Here is a 20,783-nt window from a genome sequence, read left to right as displayed (position 1 = left end):
AAATTCCTTCTGTCTCGCCTTCAACATCTGGTAAGAGAACTAAGGTAACTCCTCCTTCTCCTCCTACTACTTCACCTACAATTTCAATGGAACTTTTGTTAGAGGAGATACGCTCTCTTAAACCCTATATGTCAGAGACTAATGTTCGTCTCCAACATCTTGAAGATAACTGGTCGAACACGGAGAAGAGGGCGGATGATCTTGAGATTCATGTCGGTTCTATTCAAGCTATCACAGATCATATTCCTGATATGCGAAGGGAAATTTCACACCTAACGCAACAGGTGGAGAATTTGGAGAACCGAAATAGGCGTAATAACCTACGCATTTATGGCCTTTCGGAGGGCCTTGAGAATCCTGACCCCTTGGTATTTTTTCGATCTTTCCTACCAAAGCTTCTTGGTTTTCCTGAGTCACCCCCTCTCAACATCCAACGAGCTCACCGCCTGGGTCATAGTCCAGGTCCTTCTACTGCTTCCGCTCATGTGAAACCCAGGGGTGTCATTTTATATTTTTTGGAATATACGGACTTGCTCAGGGTCCTTCAGGCTGCCAAACAGAAAGGAAAGATTCTTTGGAATGGCTCTACTTTGTTTTTTGCTCAAGACTACTCCAAAGCTACAGCGGATCGCCGGAAGACATTTTTGGATATGAGGCCTGCACTTCGTGCGTTAAATGCTCGTTATGGTTTATTTCACCCGTGCCTGTTCAAAGTGACCTATCAGAACAAGACTACTAACTATGATGATCCCGCGCTTCTACAACATTTTCTGAATACTTGTAGAGATGAATCTATGGACATATCCAGAGCGTGATTTCCCTATTGTATTAACATTGTTGTGATTTTTTGCCTCGTGTCCACCTTTTTTGCATTTATTCCTTGTTTAGTCTGTGACTTTGTTGGTTAACATGTTTTCTTTTCCATTTTCTTGTAGATGCATTATTCAATCCCTTCCTTCTTCCTCCGTCGCTCTCCCTGGAGGTCGTTATCCCTCGTGCTCTCATCAGTCCTGGAGTTGTCCGTCTTGGTATGCTGCCTTTTCCTATGTGGCTTCACCCCCCCCATCCTCAATGTTTACTTGTGGTATGTCTTTTTGAGTTATTATATTGGTTTGTATTACCATGTCTCTTTACTCTTTGGTTTTCCTTACAAATATTAGCGTTCTTCTGTACTGTTTCTTCCCCTACTCACTGTTTCCTACTTTTTTCTATTTCTCTTTCTTTCTTCTTCCCCTCTCATTGTTATATTATTCATACTGTTGCAGCTGTTTTTCTGTTTTCTGTTCTACACCTCTTTATTACTTCTTCTTCTCATCCTATGTTGCTAGCTCTCTTCTCTCTTCACTTTCAAATATCGACATTATTTTGTATGGATTATTCCAGTATGGATTCTTTGTCACTTTTTCCTTTTTCCAATTCCCTTTTTTCTTTTCTCTTTTCTTATTGTTGCATTACGCATGATGTTGTCGTTGTTTCTCTGTTTTCTGTTCTAATCCTCTCTGTTATTTCTTTCTCTCCTTCTGCTTTACTAGATTTCTTACTTCTTCGCTCTCAATTTTGTTCCTATCATACTTCTTTATTGTACCTTATCACTTCTCTTCCTGTGTTAATATTACTTCTCTCCAATTTTTATATGATGAGTTTATGGATACTTATTTGCCTGATTGTTTCTTATATAAATGATATTTTTTACTATGAGATGTATAGTTAGATGTTGCTAAATATATTTACCTGGAATGTTAAGGGTTTGGGCTCTCCCATTAAGCGGCAACGAGTTTTGTCCCATTTAGCAAATTTAAAGGGAGATATTGTGCTATTACAAGAAATTCATATACAAGAGGTTGAAGTTGCCAAATTACGTCGTAATTGGGTAGGGCATGTATTTGCATCTCCTGGATCAGGGAAGCGTAATGGAGTTGCAATTCTCTGTCATAAACGGTTAAATGTTAAAGTTGTAAATCAAACCAATGACTCTGATGGTAGGTGGGTCATTGTATCTATGTTGGTTGATAAAGTCCCTTTAACTATTTTTAATTTATATGCTCCTACTGTGCATGATAAGCTTTTTTGGCCCCAGATGTTAGTCTCGTTGATGCAATCCTCTGATGATTATCTCATTTTAGGAGGGGATTGCAATATGGTTATGGATCCTATTTTAGATCGGAAATCCCATTCACGTTTTTCTCCCTCATCCATGCACACTCAATTTACATCCACTATATCCCAACGCTCTCTTGTTGACTCTTGGAGACTCTGTCATCCTACACTCCAGGAATACACATATTACTCACCAGCTCATTCTTCTCAATCCCGAATTGACTATATTTTTGTTTCTAAAGCTCTGATCCAACACATTACCCATTCTGAAATAGGCTCCATTTTAATTTCTGACCATGCCCCAGTTTCCTTGCAACTTGATTTGCTTCCCCCCATAAAAGGTACTAGGAGATGGAGATTCAATAACTCTCTCCTATTAGACCCTAAATTTACTCCAGCTTTCCTTGAGTTTTCATCCCTATTTTTTACTGAAAATGAGTCTCCTCTAATATCCCCTCAGGTATTATGGGACACTTTCAAAGCTGCTTCTAGAGATTTCATTATCTCGTTTGTTTCCCATAAGAGACGAGCTGCATCCCACTCCTTACAGTCCATTAATACACAAATTAAGCAATTGGAACATCGCTATTATTTAACTAGCTCTCAATCTGACTTGGATAAACTTCTCAAGGCCAAACTCTCCTTTAATAAACTCTCCACGGACTCTGCTAATCTAATTTTACTTAAATCCAGTGCCAAATATTATTGTGCGCAAAATAAGGCAGGCAATCTTCTTGCCAAGTATCTCAAAGTTAAACAAGAACGCACGAAAATTGAATCTATTGTTTCCTCGTCAGGCCCCACTCTTCATAAGGATGAAGATATCCTAGCAGAGTTCACAAATTTTTATCAAAATCTCTATACTCCGGAATCTCCTCCTCTTTTAACAGATATTGACCATTATTTATCTTCCATTCCTTCTCCATCCTTTCCAGACACAGACTTTGCCCCATTGGAGGCAGATATAGGTCCTAAGGATATCCTAGAGCCCATTCGAATAATTAAAAAAGGTAAGGCTCCCGGACCAGATGGCTTTACGATAGAATTCTATATACATTTTGCGAATTTGCTTGTTCCCAAACTTCATCAATTATTTTTGTTTTTTATATCCTCCAAAAAGTCTGAGGGGTCTTTTCAAGAGGCCTTAATTTGTCTCATACCTAAGGATAATAAAGATCATACTTTGTGCAAGAATTATAGGCCCATCTCTTTAATCAATTTGGATTATAAGATCTTTGCAAAAATTCTTGCACTATTTATTTATTTATTTATTTTGAGATTTGTAAAGCGCCTGGTGACCCGAAGGCATCCCCGCGCTATAAAAAAACTGTAAAATCCAGGACGGGCGAAAACCAGGAACTATTTGGGGAAGAGGAGGGTTTTGAGTTTTTTGCGGAAGAGTGTGTGGCTGGGTTCCAGACGAAGCAGACGAGGAAGTGCGTTCCATGTGGAGGAGGCTTTAACCGAGAAGCGGCGTCCACCGGTGCGCGACTTCTTGAATCTTGGGACTGTGGCCAGATGATCGTTGTCCGAACGGAGGTTTCTGTGGGCTTTATAAGGTGTAATCATATCTTTGAGGGTGGCAGGTCCAACCCCCTTGATGAGTTTGTGTGTGATGCACATGACTCCACTCGCTGGCGGACCGGAAGCCAGTGCAAAGATTTGAGGGCCGGTAAGGTGTGGGCTCTGGGGGGAAGGTTGAGAATGAGTCTTGCTGCGGCATTTTGTACGCGCTGAAGTTTGGTCAGGGTGGTTTCAGGGGCCCCGAGGTATGCGGCGTTGCCGTAGTCCAGGCGTGCTAATATGAGCCCTTGCACCAGAAGTTTCCTGGACAGGGGGGGCAGGAGGGGGAGGATCTTCCGAATTGAGCGCAGAAGACCAAAGCATGACCCCGCGGTCTTGACTGCCTGGGTCTTCATGGAAAGGTCCTGCTCCAACCAGAAGCCCAGTGTTTTAATTTCTGTCTTGGGCGTGGGGATGTCACCGAAGGAGTCTGGCCAGGCTGAGGGAGGGACAGAAGACCATTTGTTGCCCAGCAGCATGATTTCTGTTTTTGCCCCGTTCAGCTTCAGCGAGGATTCGCACATCCAGGTATGTATGTCTTGCAGGCAGTTGAGTAGGATTTCGGGGTTTTTGTCCAACTGGGACAGGGAGACGACGAGTTGTGTGTCGTCGGCATAGTTGACTATTTTTATCCCATAGCGGGTAACCACATCCTCCAGCGGGGCCATATAGATATTAAACAGGGTGGGACTGAGCGAGGACCCCTGGGGCACACCCCGCGTGAGCGGGAGGGGGTCTGATCGGAAGTTACCGTCCCACACCTGAAATGAACGTCCCGTGAGGAAGGATTTGATCCAGGCATGTGCGGCTCCCACAATTCCTGCCTTGGCCAGGCGGTGGAGGAGGACACGGTGGTCCACCGTGTCAAATGCGGCACTGAGGTCCAGGAGGATCACTGCCACTGATCCTCCTGAATCCAGGATACACTACGTCTTGACAAAATTTTACCTAGTATAATTGGCAAGGAACAATGCGGTTTCATCAAAGGACGTCATCTTTCTGACAATACTCGTCTTTTCTTCAATGTTCTGAGTAAGTCTCACTCCTTTCCGCATTCTTTAGCTGCTGTCGCATTAGATGCTGAAAAAGCTTTTGATAGGGTTAATTGGCAATTTATGCTCGCAGTCCTTGCTTGGTTTGGTTTTGGTCGGAAATTTCTTGCTTATGTTTCTTTGTTGTATTCCTTTCCTAGATCCTTTATTTTGGCTAATGGCCTTGTTTCTTCCTCGTTTCCTCTCTTCAGAGGCGTTAGACAAGGGTGTCCACTCTCTCCTCTTCTTTTTATTTTGGCGTTAGAACCTTTCCTGATAAAAATTCGTATGAATACAGATATTACTGGTTTCCCTTATGGGGATAAGAATTTGAAGCTTTCTGCCTATGCGGATGATATTCTATTATTTATTTCCAATCCACAATCCTCTATCCCATCCTTTTTGTCGGAGGTATCTGATTTTGCGAGAGTCTCGGGCTATAAACTCAATGTTGACAAGTGTGAAATTCTCCCTTTGAATAAATTTTGTTTTCATGCAGACTTCTTGGCTTCTTCTTTCCACTGGAGTCCGGCTAAGATAAAATATCTAGGCCTCTGGTTTAAATCCTCTATCAAAGACACTGTAGCACTTAACATTAAAAATCTACAAACAATAATTCAGGACTCTACTACCCGTTAGCATCCTTTGTTTTTATCCTGGTGGGGAAGATTGGATTCCATTAAAATGATGTTGGTTCCCATTATTTTATTTTACCTGTCCAATCTCCCTGTTAATGTACCTAAGTCTTGTTATAAGAATATATACTCTACGTTGTCTAAGTTCTTATGGCAGCATAAAAAAGCTAGAATGTCTTTTACAAAACTTAAACGACCCAAGCAGTTGGGTGGAGTTAATTTTCCGGATTTTGCCTCTTATCATTCCTCATTTTTCCTTAAACATTCTGTTCCCTTGTTATCTGAGCAGGAAGCTGATGTCATTTCAAGACCTTTGTGGGTTGAGATTGAATCGTCTTTTTTTCATCCATTTACCTTTGAGGAATTTGTATCGCTGTCTCATATTCCAAATAAATTTTCCCTCCCGATTCTTAAAAATTCTCGCAAAGTCTTTTCTCCTCTTTTCCTGGGAGGTTTAGATGACCGGTCACGTTTTTTACACTCTCCCTTGTGGTATAATCCTCTTATTAAACTTCGTAATAGGATGCTTTTTTGGAAAGACTGGAAGAACCTTGGTATTAATTGGATCCATCAATTGTTTGATGAAGACGCTTGTGTCCCCTTCTCTACTCTTCAATCTCGCTTCTCTTTACATGATTCCTTTGAACCCAAATATAATCTACTGCGTACGGTTTTACAAAACAGTTATGACACTCTCTAATTCCACCACTCGCACTAATTTCTCTCCTCTTTCTCTCCCTTGTTTGGTTGCTTCTTCTTCTGCCTCCCAGATATATGCAAAACTAAGAGACACTTCTGGCTTTCGGGATAAATCTAAAACAGAAACGGACTGGGAATCGGATGTAGAGGACACATTTTCTGTCTCCTTGTGGCAAAAGGTTTGGATCAAGATAAGGAAGTCCTCTAGGGCAGCGAATACAACTCAAACGTTATTTTTTATATATAATAGGCTTTTGATTACTCCTGCCAAGTTGCATGCAATTGATCCTTCCATCCCTCCCACTTGCTGGTCTTGTTCAGCATCGAGGGCAGATCTTAAGCACATGTTATTCTGCTGTCCGAGGATTCATAAATTTTGGACTGATGTGTGGAATCAGATTAATAAGATCTTTTCCACCTCTTTCCCTCTCACATTTTCACATATCTTTTTAGGTAGTCTCTCCGACATATGGTCCTCTTCCACCACTAATACGTCCATTATTGATTTACTTCTAGCTGTAGCATTTCAGCAAATCACTAAGTCTTGGAAGGATACCTCCAAGGTTTCATTTCAGGCTTGGTGGTATGGAGTCTGTTATCATCATAGACTTGACAGAGCCTATGTTTATCCCATTGCGCTTGCCATTAAACGTGATTTATTATGGCTTCCCATTACAGATTTTTTAGATATGTCTGCTCGATCCCTATCCCTACATAATCCACGTACAGAAGAAGTTCCCAAACCCCCATAAATCCATTCCTGATGATTTCATGTATATATTTTTACTGCTTGTTTTATGCTTATCTTGTATATTTTTTATTTTTCCTTTATTGGAGAATTTTTTGTATGTTTGACCTATTTTCTTATTCTTTTATATAATTTTATATGACAATGATTACATTTTTATTGCAACTGTTTTTGTGTTATTTGATGATACTTTTTCCCCCTCTCCCCTTTACCTCTTTCCCTTATCTTTTATCCCTTTCTTTTAATTATGATGCTTTATTTTTCTATTTGAGATGAATTTTAATTCTATGTCTTCCTGTTAATTTGTTGTTAATGAACTTCAATAAACTCTTCTTTAAAACTTAAAAGAAGTGACAACAGCCCTTGAGGAACAAGCGGCTAAAATATGAATATAATTTTTACATGAATACCAACAGAGAGGAATATTGAGGAACTGACATCAACGAGCCGTAAAACAAATAGTTTTACTTCACTCCGTGTGTGAAACAAGGTCTACTGTTATCAATGGTCTCTTGTGCCACATAAAATCTTTCAAGCTGTTTCAGCGGATCTCAAAACCTGAACTCAAAGGGCTAATGCACGCGTTGCCATCATTACTGTCAACAGCATTAATGACATCCTTTGCCTACTGGGGCTTGTTGATGTTGTAGGGTTTACTTGGAGCTATGTTTATGAGTGACAAGAAACTGCAGTTGTTGCAAAACATTGAAGAGAGGCTGCTTTCTTCCAAACCGCACCTTCAAAAAGAGGCTAAAAAAGCATCTCCCAGGCGAAGCTCACTACCATACTACAATCATGTGACCAATATAGACCGGGCCAATGGAATTATGCGATTCTGTAGTTGATGCATTTGGCTTTCCCATATTTGCCACATAATTTGTCACCTGCTGCATAATCTGACGATTTTGTCAAGTTCAAACAGATCAAAAGTTACTAACATCACGGCGACCTGTAATGTAGTGCAGTGGAAAGCCCTTTGCAAAGGTAGACTGGTCATCTTTCAGTCACTTATCACTGTATTTGGATGGTGAACTTGTACCAATGAGGTGAACATTTTGCCCAGGTAGTGTTAACATGAACAAAATGACTAAATTATGAAGTAATACAATCACAAAATGTGCCGCATTATTGCCTTGCCATGCCACATCATTTAATCAACCTTGATGGTCCTCCCCTGCCGCATAATTCCAGTGGTCCTAAATATACAGAAGCAAAGTGGTAATGCTCGTCTACACTTGGGCGGCATCGTTCTTTGTGAAAGAACCAAAACAAAGTATTTACAGCAGAATTTATACAATCCTTCAGATCTTCTATGAGGCCTAAAAGCACTTGGATTTGCATCAGGTTCCTGTGTACCCGCTAGAAGTTTATGTTTGGAAAGATGTTTGAAGTAGTATGTCCTATATCGGGGATGTTGATTGGGAGCTGCAAACATGGTGTGGTATATGTCGCTGCAGTCAAGCATGAAGCTTTGCGGAGAGTGTGAGAAAGGTCGCAGTAGTGCACGCAGAGACTTAACATCTTTGGGGCGGGATCTTACAGAGTACAATCTACCACTGATGAGGGTTGAAAGAGTGAAAGGGTTAGAAACTATGAGAACATCTTTAAAATATGCATTTTTTATCTACATACAGGAGTATTCCTGCCATGCCGATATTTATTTCGGTGTTAACCAGTGCTTAATTTGAGCCAGTGGTTTCCGGTGCTGGGCACCGGCACTTAATTGGTTTCCAGTGCTCGCCAGCGCCACATAATTGTTAACACCGCACTTATGACAGTCTGCCACATGGTGTCGCTGCTCATCTTATTTAGAGATGAGCAGAACAAGGGTTGTTTATGAACACAAGATACATAAAAAACTACTAATACCTGCCTCCCCAGGCATTCCTTTAGCTTTGGGGACCTGGATTAATCTGAACTGTCGCATTTACATGCACGAGAGATGGTCAATAGTTGTTTTGGCAGCGATGACCGGGGCGATGGGTGGTGCAATCTGCAGTGGCCTCCTGGTCAGGGCCCTGGCAGTTAATATTTTACAAAATAAGCACTGGTGGTGTTAACTCTCTATGACAATTAACAACGCCCCAGAGAGTGCAGGCAGCACCTGGATGACATCATGAAAGTTAAATGGAGCCACCCTGAGTCCTGCAGCAGCCCCCTGAAGCACAGTGAACTGCTCAGGGGAACCGTGCAGCATGAGTTGTGAAACAGCTTGTCTCTGAAGCAATCTGGGCGAGTCAGTGAAAATTCAAATTGCCCTGGCTTTTTATCAGCATATCCAGATCTTCTGCCTAGGGCACTCTTCTTCAGTCGCCTCCTTGCTGTCGCTTGTTGATCTTGTGGCATGTACCCACCGCCCCCACCGCCCCCCGCGGCCTCGGAAGCGGTTCACTGGTACTTAACCGCAAGCGGGTGTATGTACTGAACCGAGCATACACCACAAGGGCCTCAAACCAGTGATCCCACCGCCTCTTTAGGGGTCTTCGCTGCCTGATCACCTGCAGAAAATCTAAATTTTACTTTAGTTCTTATGAGAGATTGTCTCGAAGGTTTTATGTTCCTGAAAACGGCAGCAGGATTTCAGGAGAAATAGGCACCAGACAGTCCTTCTTCACTGTCCTACATAAAAGTCCTACTTGGTTAGAAACCGAATAGATTTTGCATAAAGCAAGCTATGAAATATATTTAATGGTGGCATCGCGCTGGTCCTTTTTGCCTCAAGTGGTTTGAGCAGATTTTTGTGGCGCAACATGTCTGTGACCCACATCACCAGATTTGGAACTTGAACTCCAACGCAACCCAGGAAAGGAGGGAGGCCATTTTTTTTTAAACATTAACAGCGTTTTAAAATTGCTGTAAATATTATTTGCATAACTTAACTTTGGACTCTCCCAGCTGTTGCTATGCTGATGAATGTTGTTAATATGGTTCACAGACACAAGCAAATAATGGCTTATTAAATGTTGAAAATACGAATGAAAACTTAACAGTGAAAAATGTTTAAAATCATTTCTAATTCTGTGTTTTTAATAAACGGTCTACTTAATCTGAAAGGTCCAGAGAAGCCTCTAAAGATTTTTTTGGCAACAAATACCAAACATTGCAATCTAGTGGTTTACCATTCCTCATTCCTGGCTAAAGTAAAACAAATATGACAACAGTATAAAAACAGACTAGGGAGCCCCTTCTAACTATGTAACTAGTTGTTTTACCATCATAGACCAGTGACACTTTATGTACACAGCAACAAAGCAACAACAATTTTGCTATGTGTTATATGTACCGATGTTTGTGTTATATGTATCAGAAAAGATACAATTCAATAAAGATATTAAAAATAATCAAAGACCAGTGACACCTAGACAGCACCGCAAGTATGTGGCAATGCTCAAGTGAAAGTGTCCTTCCACATCTAATAAATCATATATGCGGCAATGCTCAAATACAATTGTCCTTACGCACCAAGCAAATCCAAATAAAAAACTGAACACATACACTCTCCTTTCCTCCCCCACGGGAAATCCTCAGAGTTGTTATGATCAACACCGACCAAAAGTGGCTTTTTAGTTAAATAATTCAGAACCAACATCTTCTCTAAGGGTTGCAACCACATGTAGGTTTTTTTGAGAAGCAAAACTAGTCTCCTGGTTCAGGCAGGGGCGGCTCCTCTATCAGAGCGGAGGAGCGTCGCCCCACTTAAAATCCCCCCAAACCCCTGAAAAATAAAATGGTAATTTATTACCATTTTATTTTTCTTCCCCGTCCCGAACAAAGTGTCTGGATGGGGGTGGGCCACTGCTGAGTGACAGTAGCATGTCACTCGGCACAGGGGCGTAACACAAACGCCCGCATCCCCTGCAGTGCGGGGGCCCCCTCAGCACTGCACTTTGACCAGGGAGCTCCTGATAAGAATCCGGAGGGGGTCCCTCCACGTACCTTGCAGGGGGGCTCCCTCAATTATCGATACGCCACTGACTCAGCAGGGAGGAGGGGGATGTCTGTGCACTGTTTAAAGTGTGCATGTCTTTTTGGCTGGCATTCTTGCAACGGCAAGCCACACATGCGAGCTTTAAAGAGCTCTGGGTTAGAGCAATACAAAGCCTCCAAAGCGCTGTGGTGCGCCGAGTGAGGCCGCTTCCTCCAATCAGGGCGCTGCTCTGATGCTGCATGAGCGCAGTGCCGTGATTGGTCAAGGGAGTTCCTGAATCCAGTTCCAGCAGTGAGAAGAGAACTGGAGAGGAGGAAGTCACGTCGTGTTCAGGTACGTTTTTATTATTTGTATTTTATTTTGCGCTCGCCAGACACCACCCCCCCCCGCCTCCCCCACCCCATAGATGCCAGCCACCATTGAGTTCAGGTCCAGTATAACATGCTTCAAATCTGGACATAATGTGGTATTATTGACCCCAGAGGCAGTGAATCACGCTTGTTCTACCAAATGTATTTATTTTTAATCACAGTAGCTGAAGACGTACATGACCGTGAGAACAGTAAGAATGGTATTCTGTTTTCCCACACTTAGTAAATAGGTAGAAAAGACCAGTTCAGTTCATACACCTCTGAGAATAGGCATTAAATAAAGACCGGTGTCTGCAAACGGGAGACTTATGTTGGTACAAGTGAACAGAATTATGGCCCACAGCTCAGTTATGTCCAGGTTGCATAGTAACAGTGCCCAAACAGTTGTAAAAGCCTATCTGGCCAATGGGCCAAAGAATACAGGCTGCATTAAAGTTCTACATTGGTCACACTCAAAGTCACGCATGCCAGAAAGGCCCCAAATTATGGCTACCATCATGTGCAGCCTGCAAGCGTGAAGAGGCTACACCAGTGGCTGTTCACCCTACACAACAAACACTGGCAAAGCCTTTGTGGCCTTCTGGCTTTGCCAATGGTTTTTACCTATGCTGCACAACATCTGCAATGCTGATCAGTGTGGCTTTTTTACCTATGCTGCACAACATCTGCAATGCTGATCAGTGTGGCTTTTTTACCTATGCTGCACAACATCTGCAATGCTGATCAGTGTGGCTTTTTTACCTATGCTGCACAACATCTGCAATGCTGATCAGTGTGGCTAGAGTTAAAAACATTTTTTTTTTTTTTAAATCAAGAGTCTTACCTGCAGCTACCCTGTCATTTTGTAGGCACGTAGCACGCATGTGTGCCTACAAAATTATGCAGGTACTTTGTTCTGCTTAATTTAATTACTAAAAAGAAAAGAAAATGCACAAAACCGTTTTTTAAGGGGGTGGTAGGCAGGGGGAGCGAAAGCAACATGGTACCTGCGGAGAAACACAGGGCATGGTGGATGGGAGAATCATCACGGTGGGGACTCGAAAGCAACAAGAAAGAGCTGGAGGGGATGGAAAAGCTACAATCAAAGGCAGGAGCGAAAGCAACACGTTGGTTGAGAAAACAACAAGGGAGTTGGGAGAGAGCAACACAGAGGGCAAGGAGCTTTTTAGGTCCGTTCGCACAATACCTAGAATCACGTAAGGAGGATACTATGGATCAGGATGATTAATGTTTGGCTGTCAGTTATTATGCTGTTCGGCATGTTTGTCCTCTACAAATCTGGATTATAACTACAAAGAACTGTTTCTGTTGTTGGAACCATACCTCGTGTTCCTATGGTCTATCTTAATATGGAAGTGACCTTTATATAACTTTTTGATTTGAACTTTGATGTTCCATCTATATACATCTGTGCTGAATATCCCCCAGTGATTCAATCTTGATCTTTGTGGATATTGTGTGAATTGCCTTTCCAATATTATTCGTGTCAATTGATTCATAGCCCTGAAGAAGTTCCTTGGCAAAAGGGACGAAACGCGTTGGCTGTTTGCCGCTTTCTTTACGACTTTTTGGAATAAAAGCAAGATAAATGGACATTACTTGTGGTTCTGAATGACTCCTGTTGAGTGCACCTTTCTTATTTGTCAAATCATCACGGTGGGGACTCGAAAGCAACAAGAAAGAGCTGGAGTGGCTGGAAAAGCTACAATCAAAGGCAGGAGCGAAAGCAACACGGTGGTTGAGAAAACAACATGGGAGTTGGGAGAGAGCAACACAGAGGGCAGGGAGCTTTTTGGGTCTGTTCGCACAATACCTAGAATCACGTAAGGAGGATACTGTGGATCAGGATGATTAATGTTTGGATATACGCTATCGCCCAGCATGTATTCATATATCTACTATTACAGGATGGCTGATAAACTTTGGTTATGCCTAGGTGCGTGCTTGTATGTTCAACTGATGTGATCCAGCTTGAAGTGCGCTATCTTACTACCTACTGCTAATTGTATTCCACTGGGCTCAACGCCTCCTCATAATATTGTCATTTGATGCTTGATGGCTCATAATGTATGTGATCTGCGCTTTTATTATTTATTTGTGCTTTTAGATTTCATTTGATTTATTTTGTATTGTATGAAAATTTCATAAATAAAATAATAATTTTTTAAAAAAAACACAGAGGGTAGGGGAAGCAATAGGGCAACAGTGCAACAGGGGAAGCAATAGGGCACATGCAAGTGTAAAGATGGTGGGGAGAAGCATTCAGGCAGCAGAGAGTAACACAGAGTGCAAGGGGAGAGACGTAAAGGAAGGAGACAGCCTGAAGCATAGGTAGTTTAATGGAATGCTTCCCACAAAATTAAAAAAGTAATGCCTGAAAAGCAAACAGTGGAAGCAGCGATGCCAGTCAATTAAAATGATTATAAAGAGGCAATGCTCCATGGGAGGGACAAACAAAACACTGACAAGCTGGGGAACGAATAAGAGGCAGGCAAATGAGAACAGCAAGGAAAGACAATCAATGGTAAGGAATTGGCGTGCTCCAAGCCCTTCTGTGTTCTTGGTAAGCCACACTGTGCCTTGTAACACACAGCGCATGTGCGGTCTAGTAGGCTTGACCTAAAAGCAGTCAATGAGCATGCCCCATCCCTTACCCTAGCAGAAATGTGGTTGTAACGCTTATGTACTCTATTTTCAAACCAGCTTAAAATCACATAAAACTAGGCAGCAACGCAGAACAGGGCTGTGCAGTGCAACTAAACCTCCTATATGGACTATGATCAGGGCCGGACTGGGAACAGAAACCGGCCCTGGCAAACTGCTCAGCTGGCCCCTCCTGGGGCGAGGGGAATGCAGCCGAGCAGTTTGCGAGGGCCGGTTTCGGCCAATTTTGTTACAGGGGGCCAATATTGCCGACCCCCGGTAACAAAAACGGCCTCCAGGGGGCCAAAACCGGCTCCCACGCTAGCGACCTACCGGGGAAACGCCTGGTGCCCGCTATGGCCAGTCCGGCCCTGACTATGATACAGCGATGACGTAGAAGGATGAGCAGAAGGAGCGTGCAACAGTCCGAATGCTGTGCAATTGACAATCATTGGCTTTAGGATCCCTTTAGTGACCAGGCTTAGGCTCAGTCCCTTAGGGCGTCAGATCAGGGTTTTGCATGTCTCCAAGGAAAGGTTTCCCAAAATTAGGGATTCCCCGGATTATTCGAGTTCGACAGACATGGGTGCTTGTGCTAAATTACTGCTCAAAAGTTTTACAGCGCATTAGTAAGGAGGATTTTGCGGATTATAAATCAATAAATCTGATATGAAGGGTATTTGTAGAGCGCAGCACATGCCCGAAGGCATCAAGGCGCTACGGTTGCAGTGATAAAGGTACAGCCCGGAGTAGCGACCACACTGTCTATAGCAAAACTAATGTGTGACGAGCCAGGTTTTTAAAGCTTTACTAAAGGCGTTGTGCATCTCTATGCAAATATATGCTAATAGTTTTTTCCTACAGCTAGTGCTTATATTGAGCCAGTGACTGCAGGTGGGGGCGCTGGCACTCATTTGTGAGGACCAGGATTTATTTTACGTCAGATTTTAAGCCACAAGAAAGAGAAAGATGGAAAAACAGTGACAAGGGGAGAAAGCAACAGAAAAAAGAACATGCAAGACTGAGATAAAAGGACAGGAGGCATAGAGTGCAGGATGAAAGAGACATGAAGTGAAAACAACGCTAGACAACCTTGGTATCCGATAACCCCAACATTTGGCTGTACCGGCAGAGGACTTCTGAGAAAAACTCTGGCATATATTGTTTTACAAATTAAACTCTGCCTACAGCTCTACAACTTTCTCTGTGCCTACAGTACATTGTCTAGGAATGACCTATTACCAGGGCCACTGAAATTATGCGGCGGGGGAGCACCAAATTATGCGGCAGAGTTGGCTAAATTATGGGCCAAGAAAAGGGCTAAATTATGCGGCATCATACAGCACATTGTGTGATAGGATTACTTCAATATTTTTTCATCTTTACATGGTAATACAGTCTGGGCAAAGATGTAACTTCATTAGTACCAGTTTAACAACCAAATACAGAAATGAGCAAATTAACCATGTACAAATAAGCTCTGCAAAGGGCCTTCCTCTGCGCTAAGTCATTGCTACGTTTTTAGTAACTTTTGATCCATTTGAGCTAGAAACAGAATGTATTTTTTGTTAAAATCTGCAGATGAATGAATTATGTGCCAAATAAGGTAACTCAAAAATTTTGCAAAAAAATCTATGGCCGCAGAATCACACAATTCCAGTGAACCTGCCTATTACCCCTTGATATTCTTCATGTCATCTGCAGCGTCTCAAGTGCTCCAATTAAGCTCAAAATGGCATTTCAGGGTAAAATATGCTCAACGGTGGCTGCCCTGGGCCTACAAACTACTGAACATTTTAGCAAGTTTGAAAAACCAGACAATTGGCCAGCACTAGTCACCACTGTAGGCCGAAACCTAGCTTGTTTCATGCAACACCAATATTCATCCGTTAGTAAATTTGCTGTTTCTGGTGATCTTGTTGAAAATGCCAGACTCTAGGAGAGCAAAGCTCACATAACTCTTGTAGTAACTGCTATTCAACGTTTGCGCTCCCCATTTAAGCGCCCAAAGAAAGTATACGCCTTACCACATGAATGGTTAGAATTACAAATAAAATTCGTTTTTCAGAAAGAATGGCTTAGGTATAACAGACATGGCTAAGTGGCTACTGTAAGAACTCTGCATTGTTTCTACTACTATTGACACTGGAACTTATAAGAAGACACAAACCAGGAGGGCACACTTTTCTCCATGGATCGGCTCTGCAATAACTCAAAGGTGGATACATTCCTAAAAGAAATGTAGCCAAGTCAGCACCAACAATCATGCTTCAGGCGAATTCAGTTGTTTTTTTCCACCAGTAGTCTGGATTTTTTGACAACCATTAAGCAAACATGTCAGCCACACACAATACACAGGCACTTAAATCCCACCTTCAACAGTGTGCCTAAATTATTGTTATTCATAGAAGTCAAGGATGCCTGCAGACACAATCGGACAGAGGCCGGTTAAGAGATCCCTTCCCCATCATTTTCCTCAAACTTGAATGGAGTCAAGACAATTGGGAGTCAGAGTTATTTCCTTCAACTAACTGAGCATTCAAGGCCCACCAGCTGTGAGAGGTTGGCAGGATTAGTTCAGCTATATTAACAAGCATTGGCATAGCCAATAGGTCTCGCCTTTGGGACCTTATAAGTGTTTAGCTATGCAACAGTTGCATAACTAAATACTTATAAGGTCCCAAATGCGAGACCTACTGGCTATGCATAGCGAGAGTAAAAGTGATCGCAATCACGATCAAACATCAAAGCGGCCGTGCGGCCGCGAAAGTAATCGCGGTAAAACGTGGCGCGCGCGCCCGCGCACATGCACTATAGCTCTAAGCTGGCCTGGTAGCACTTTTTGGAGCCCTCTCAATAAGTCTCGCCAGACCAGCGCATGCGCTGGGTCAGGCGAGACCTAAAAATGGCCACAGCACCCACAATAAGGGAGCCAACTTCATCTCCATTTTACAATGTCAGTCAAGTGTCAGAATTGGTTAAAAAACAAAAGTATGTGTGTTTCTGTTAGAAGTTAATTCCTTTCATCCAATACTCGTATAGGTTGACAGATTAATAGGATGATCACAATTCTATATATGCACACCGCGTACCGAGAAGGGAAAAGAGCACTGCCAAATAAAAACATGCTAGACTAGGTACATTTACAGTATCCCTCTAAAATAGCATCAGTGCCTCAGATGCTATTATACATCATCTCTGAAATGGACCAATTGCATGAATGTAAAATTTGAGGTAGTGGTAGCGAGCTCTTACTCCCTTAAACCCACCAACTTCATCACTCACTTCACCTTGACAATCTTCAAAGGTCTCCTAAAAATCTCGATTAAGAAGTGACAAGACTACCAATGAGGAAATATGGCGTTTCTATTGGCTCTCTCGCCAACCAGTATTCGGCACGACAGTCTTATATATAGAAAATGTTCTGAAAAGGACATGACATATGAAAGTCAGCAAACGGGAATGCAACCGCTGCACACATAGAAGTGAGCAGGTGAATGGTCAAACAATGCAGGAACAACAATAGGGTAGCAAATTCTATGCCAGTAGTGTCCATGGGGTATCCAGGAGGCCATATCCAAGACAGAGTTTTTGAATAAGAACTACGAACTGTAACAAAAAAACTATTTTGTTTCACTGCATGTTACTCTGTCTCCTGCGGACATATATTGAAAATCTGAAATGGATCCAGACCTCCTACACCTACAATGAACAACCTTGCTGTAGGTAGACTAGACAATTGGCCAGGAGGCATTGACTTTTTATAACCATTTTACTAGCATTAAGTTCATAATACAAAAGAAAAAACTTGTATATGGCAGTAAATTGATTAAAAAGTAGACGAGCATCAAAAATCATCTGAAATTGCACGGACCAAGCCAGAATCAATAGTGTGCGCCATGTGATTCTCACAAATGACCACCTTTCGACCCTAACGGATAACCTAATGGTTATTGGCTTACACAGGCTGTTCAGTATTATTCTACCGCCCCATCTTTATGGAGTCTTCCTATGGTCCCCAAATCTTCTTGTGTTTCTGTGGGCTTCGTATATGGGCTTCTTGAGAAACACGAAGGTAGCATCTATTCTTAATGGGATAGAGCAAACTTATAAAACACACAGGTATACAACTACCATATCGCGGAGCCGATCCTCTAAATACCAGAGAAGCTAAAAAGACGAAGTAAAAAAAGTAGTTTGCTTAAACCTTTTTATGCCGCTTTTATAAAAACTCAATAGAATATTCTATTCACAGCAACTTGCCCCGTGGTTGGAGACCTTGTTTCTAAACCCCATATACTCCATTGGATGGCTTTTCTGAAAGATGACATTTTCAGGAGTGTCCAGATTGGTAGAACTGCAAAGGGAGAGGGGGAAATACCATTTGCTTTTCTTTCGGCTTTTTTGCAATTATATATTTATTGGTCTTTACCAAATAATACGAGGGCACAACATCTTATTGTAATAAAGTGCACAGTATAACCACACAGTAGTGCATGAGCAGTGACAGAAAAAATGGTGAATGGGACCTCTCACCTAACCAGACTGATGCCCAAACTCTGTGCTGAACTTTTATTAGGAATTATTGGACCGGCTAGTCGAGTCGCATAGGGCCATGGTCTGGCATAGCTGGTGAGTTTGTAATGCGAGATGGTGTAGTAAAACAGAGAGACCCAGCACAATCGATTGTCATTGGGAGATTTGGACCTCTGTATTTGCTTCAATACGCCAAGGACCACATCAAACGCCGACGGATATCCCTCTGGTTATTAGTCGGGTTGCTATTTTATCCTTAGCAACCTACAGCGAGACTGGTATGAGTCGAAAGAAGTTCAGAAAGAAAGGCTTCTAACAGTTAGACCCCACTGCAGGCTAGAACGGGGTCAAGAAGAAATTTAAGGTCAAAAACAGGCCCCAGATATTGTTAAAGGCGTCCAATTTATCATTGAGTGTATATTTCACTTTCTAGTGATTTTTTTGGGCTTTTACGATACATCCAAAACAATATTTGCGTATTAGCCAAACAATCTTAATATTTTGATAGCTAAATTTATTTAGTATAGAGTGTCTCCTTCAAATAATCAATAAAAGGATTTGATTCAAGCACTGGTAAATTTTTTTAAATGGTAAATTCACATTCAGTACATAAACGGTCTGATACTGGGGGTCACTGGACTCTATACTCCGTAGCGCCACGTTGACCACGCAGGATTACTTTCAACAAAATTACTTGCAAGCACCAGGCAGCATACGTCCGTTTGGTCAAACTGAGTTTCATTGCATCAAACAAACAACCTGGCAATTTGCATGTAGCTGGATTCACTCAACCAGCAGCACAAAGTCAACAAGCAAACCAGAGAGTAAATCTGTAGTGTTTGCCAAGGCATTTAATCCTTAGGCTAGCAATCAGAACTCGCCAGTGAGCAAAATACCATATGGCGAGACCACAGAATATAATCAATTACTTTAAAAATAGGCAACCAACGGTATGCTACTAAGCGGCCCCACTGAATATGCAAAATACAGGGAAACACCAAGGATCACTTGTTCTCGTACCTTGGCCGGCTGACCTGCACACGACAGGCATGGGCAAATAAGAGAACAGAACAATGATACATTTGTGACAAGCTTGGAAACAATCAATACACAAAAACCAAATACCAGTTCCAAGTGTATGACTACATAACACCACTAACAGAGCAAACAAACTTTAATCTTTCAGGATTATGTTTCATATTAATACAGAATTACAGTCGCAACACCGTATAGTGTTGGTGACCCAATTACATTTGGAAGGCTGTTAACTTCCACACACCCCACTAAAAAATAATTCAGATCATCAAATCTACACTAAAATAGTAATAATTAATCATTTCAATAATCAGCTTGACAAATGCAAAAACAACCCGTGATGAATATGTTTTGATTTCTGCGAGGCACATCAGGTTTAAAAAAAATTTAAAAAACCTTCATATTTGCAATGATAAGCTTCACAAAAGCAAAAACTATCTATTACGGGTCTATTTTGACTTTGGGTGGTACAGTCAGACGGAATAATCTCTTTGGCTTACCAGATCTTGACTTTATGATGTCACTGAACTCGTTGCTCTGGGCACCATCCAGGTTGTCTTCTTGTGCTCCGTAGTTTGCCATGCTGGTACAACCTTACTTTTCTTAATTTCCAGATGTTTGTGGCTCCAATTCCTACACAACGCCAATATTTCCTTTATCCAAGCTCACTCATGCACTTTGGTTGCGGCTCAATAGCACACCTGAAAGTAAGAAGTTGAGAGCATTTGTTATGAGATTTTAAACAGACCATCAGTGTCAAGTAAGTGTCATTGTCAAGGTTCATTTCATAATGTGAACCCACCAACATCATAGGTTGGAGGGCCAATAGGGAAAAGATGGATTTCTCTGTATGTCGATTTGAAACAAATTGTGAGAGGTTACTAAACTATTCTGGTTTGTCTGTATCAATGAATCTTGAATTTTTGAGTTGTTCAGAAATGATCTTGAACAATCCTGATTCTTTTAAACATACAAAACGTCCTTCCTTATACAGGTTTCAAAAAATCTCCAACATGTAAAAAATGTACATGGCAAGGGTGCAATGCGGTGCTTAGTTTCTGTCTGCTCCTGTGAAATGGAGTGAACATTTTTCATCCATAGCATGATTTAGCCTGCTGTACATTTTGCAAAGTAACTTAAATTCTCCCAAACTGTGATGCCTCAATACAAGTCAAGACCTGCGGCAACAAATGATGAGTTGAATGCTGAACCAATCAAACATTCACCCCCCAGTCAAGAGTTCTGTGTTAAATCCATTGTTTTGTTCACTACGCCACCCCAGTTTGGACCCAGCCACATGCAGATCAGTCTTGACCATGCTCCTCGTGAGTACAGTACAGCCCGACCTGCCAAGCCAGGTCCTCGCTGGACCGGAAACAAGCTTCCTGGGACCAGTTTTGGGGTATTACCCCTCATCAGCCAGACTAGCTTGAATTCAGTGGCACAGCGAGCTTGTTTCCGGTCCAGGGAGAACACGGCTTGGCAGTTCTGACTAGA

At 42.0% G+C, this 20,783-nt stretch overlaps 1 protein-coding gene across 3 annotated transcripts in view; it reads right to left on the bottom strand.

Annotated features, from left to right (window-relative positions):
• UTRN (utrophin) overlaps positions 1-20,783 on the bottom strand; it is a 1,396,454-nt gene that overhangs the window by 1,369,239 nt on the left and 6,432 nt on the right. For all 3 annotated transcript variants that reach the window (XM_085612275.1, XM_085612279.1, XM_085612276.1), the window contains exon 2: positions 19,787-19,987. In XM_085612275.1, the coding sequence (XP_085468401.1) occupies positions 19,787-19,868 (82 nt within the window). In that variant the 5' untranslated portion in view covers positions 19,869-19,987. The remainder of the gene's footprint in view (positions 1-19,786; positions 19,988-20,783) is intronic.

This window comes from Triturus cristatus, chromosome 6 (genome assembly GCF_964204655.1).
Source record: "Triturus cristatus chromosome 6, aTriCri1.1, whole genome shotgun sequence".
In the NCBI taxonomy this organism is placed as follows: domain Eukaryota; kingdom Metazoa; phylum Chordata; class Amphibia; order Caudata; family Salamandridae; genus Triturus; species Triturus cristatus.
Note: the sequence above shows the minus strand (reverse complement) of the source record. Positions and strands in the feature narration are given on the sequence as shown.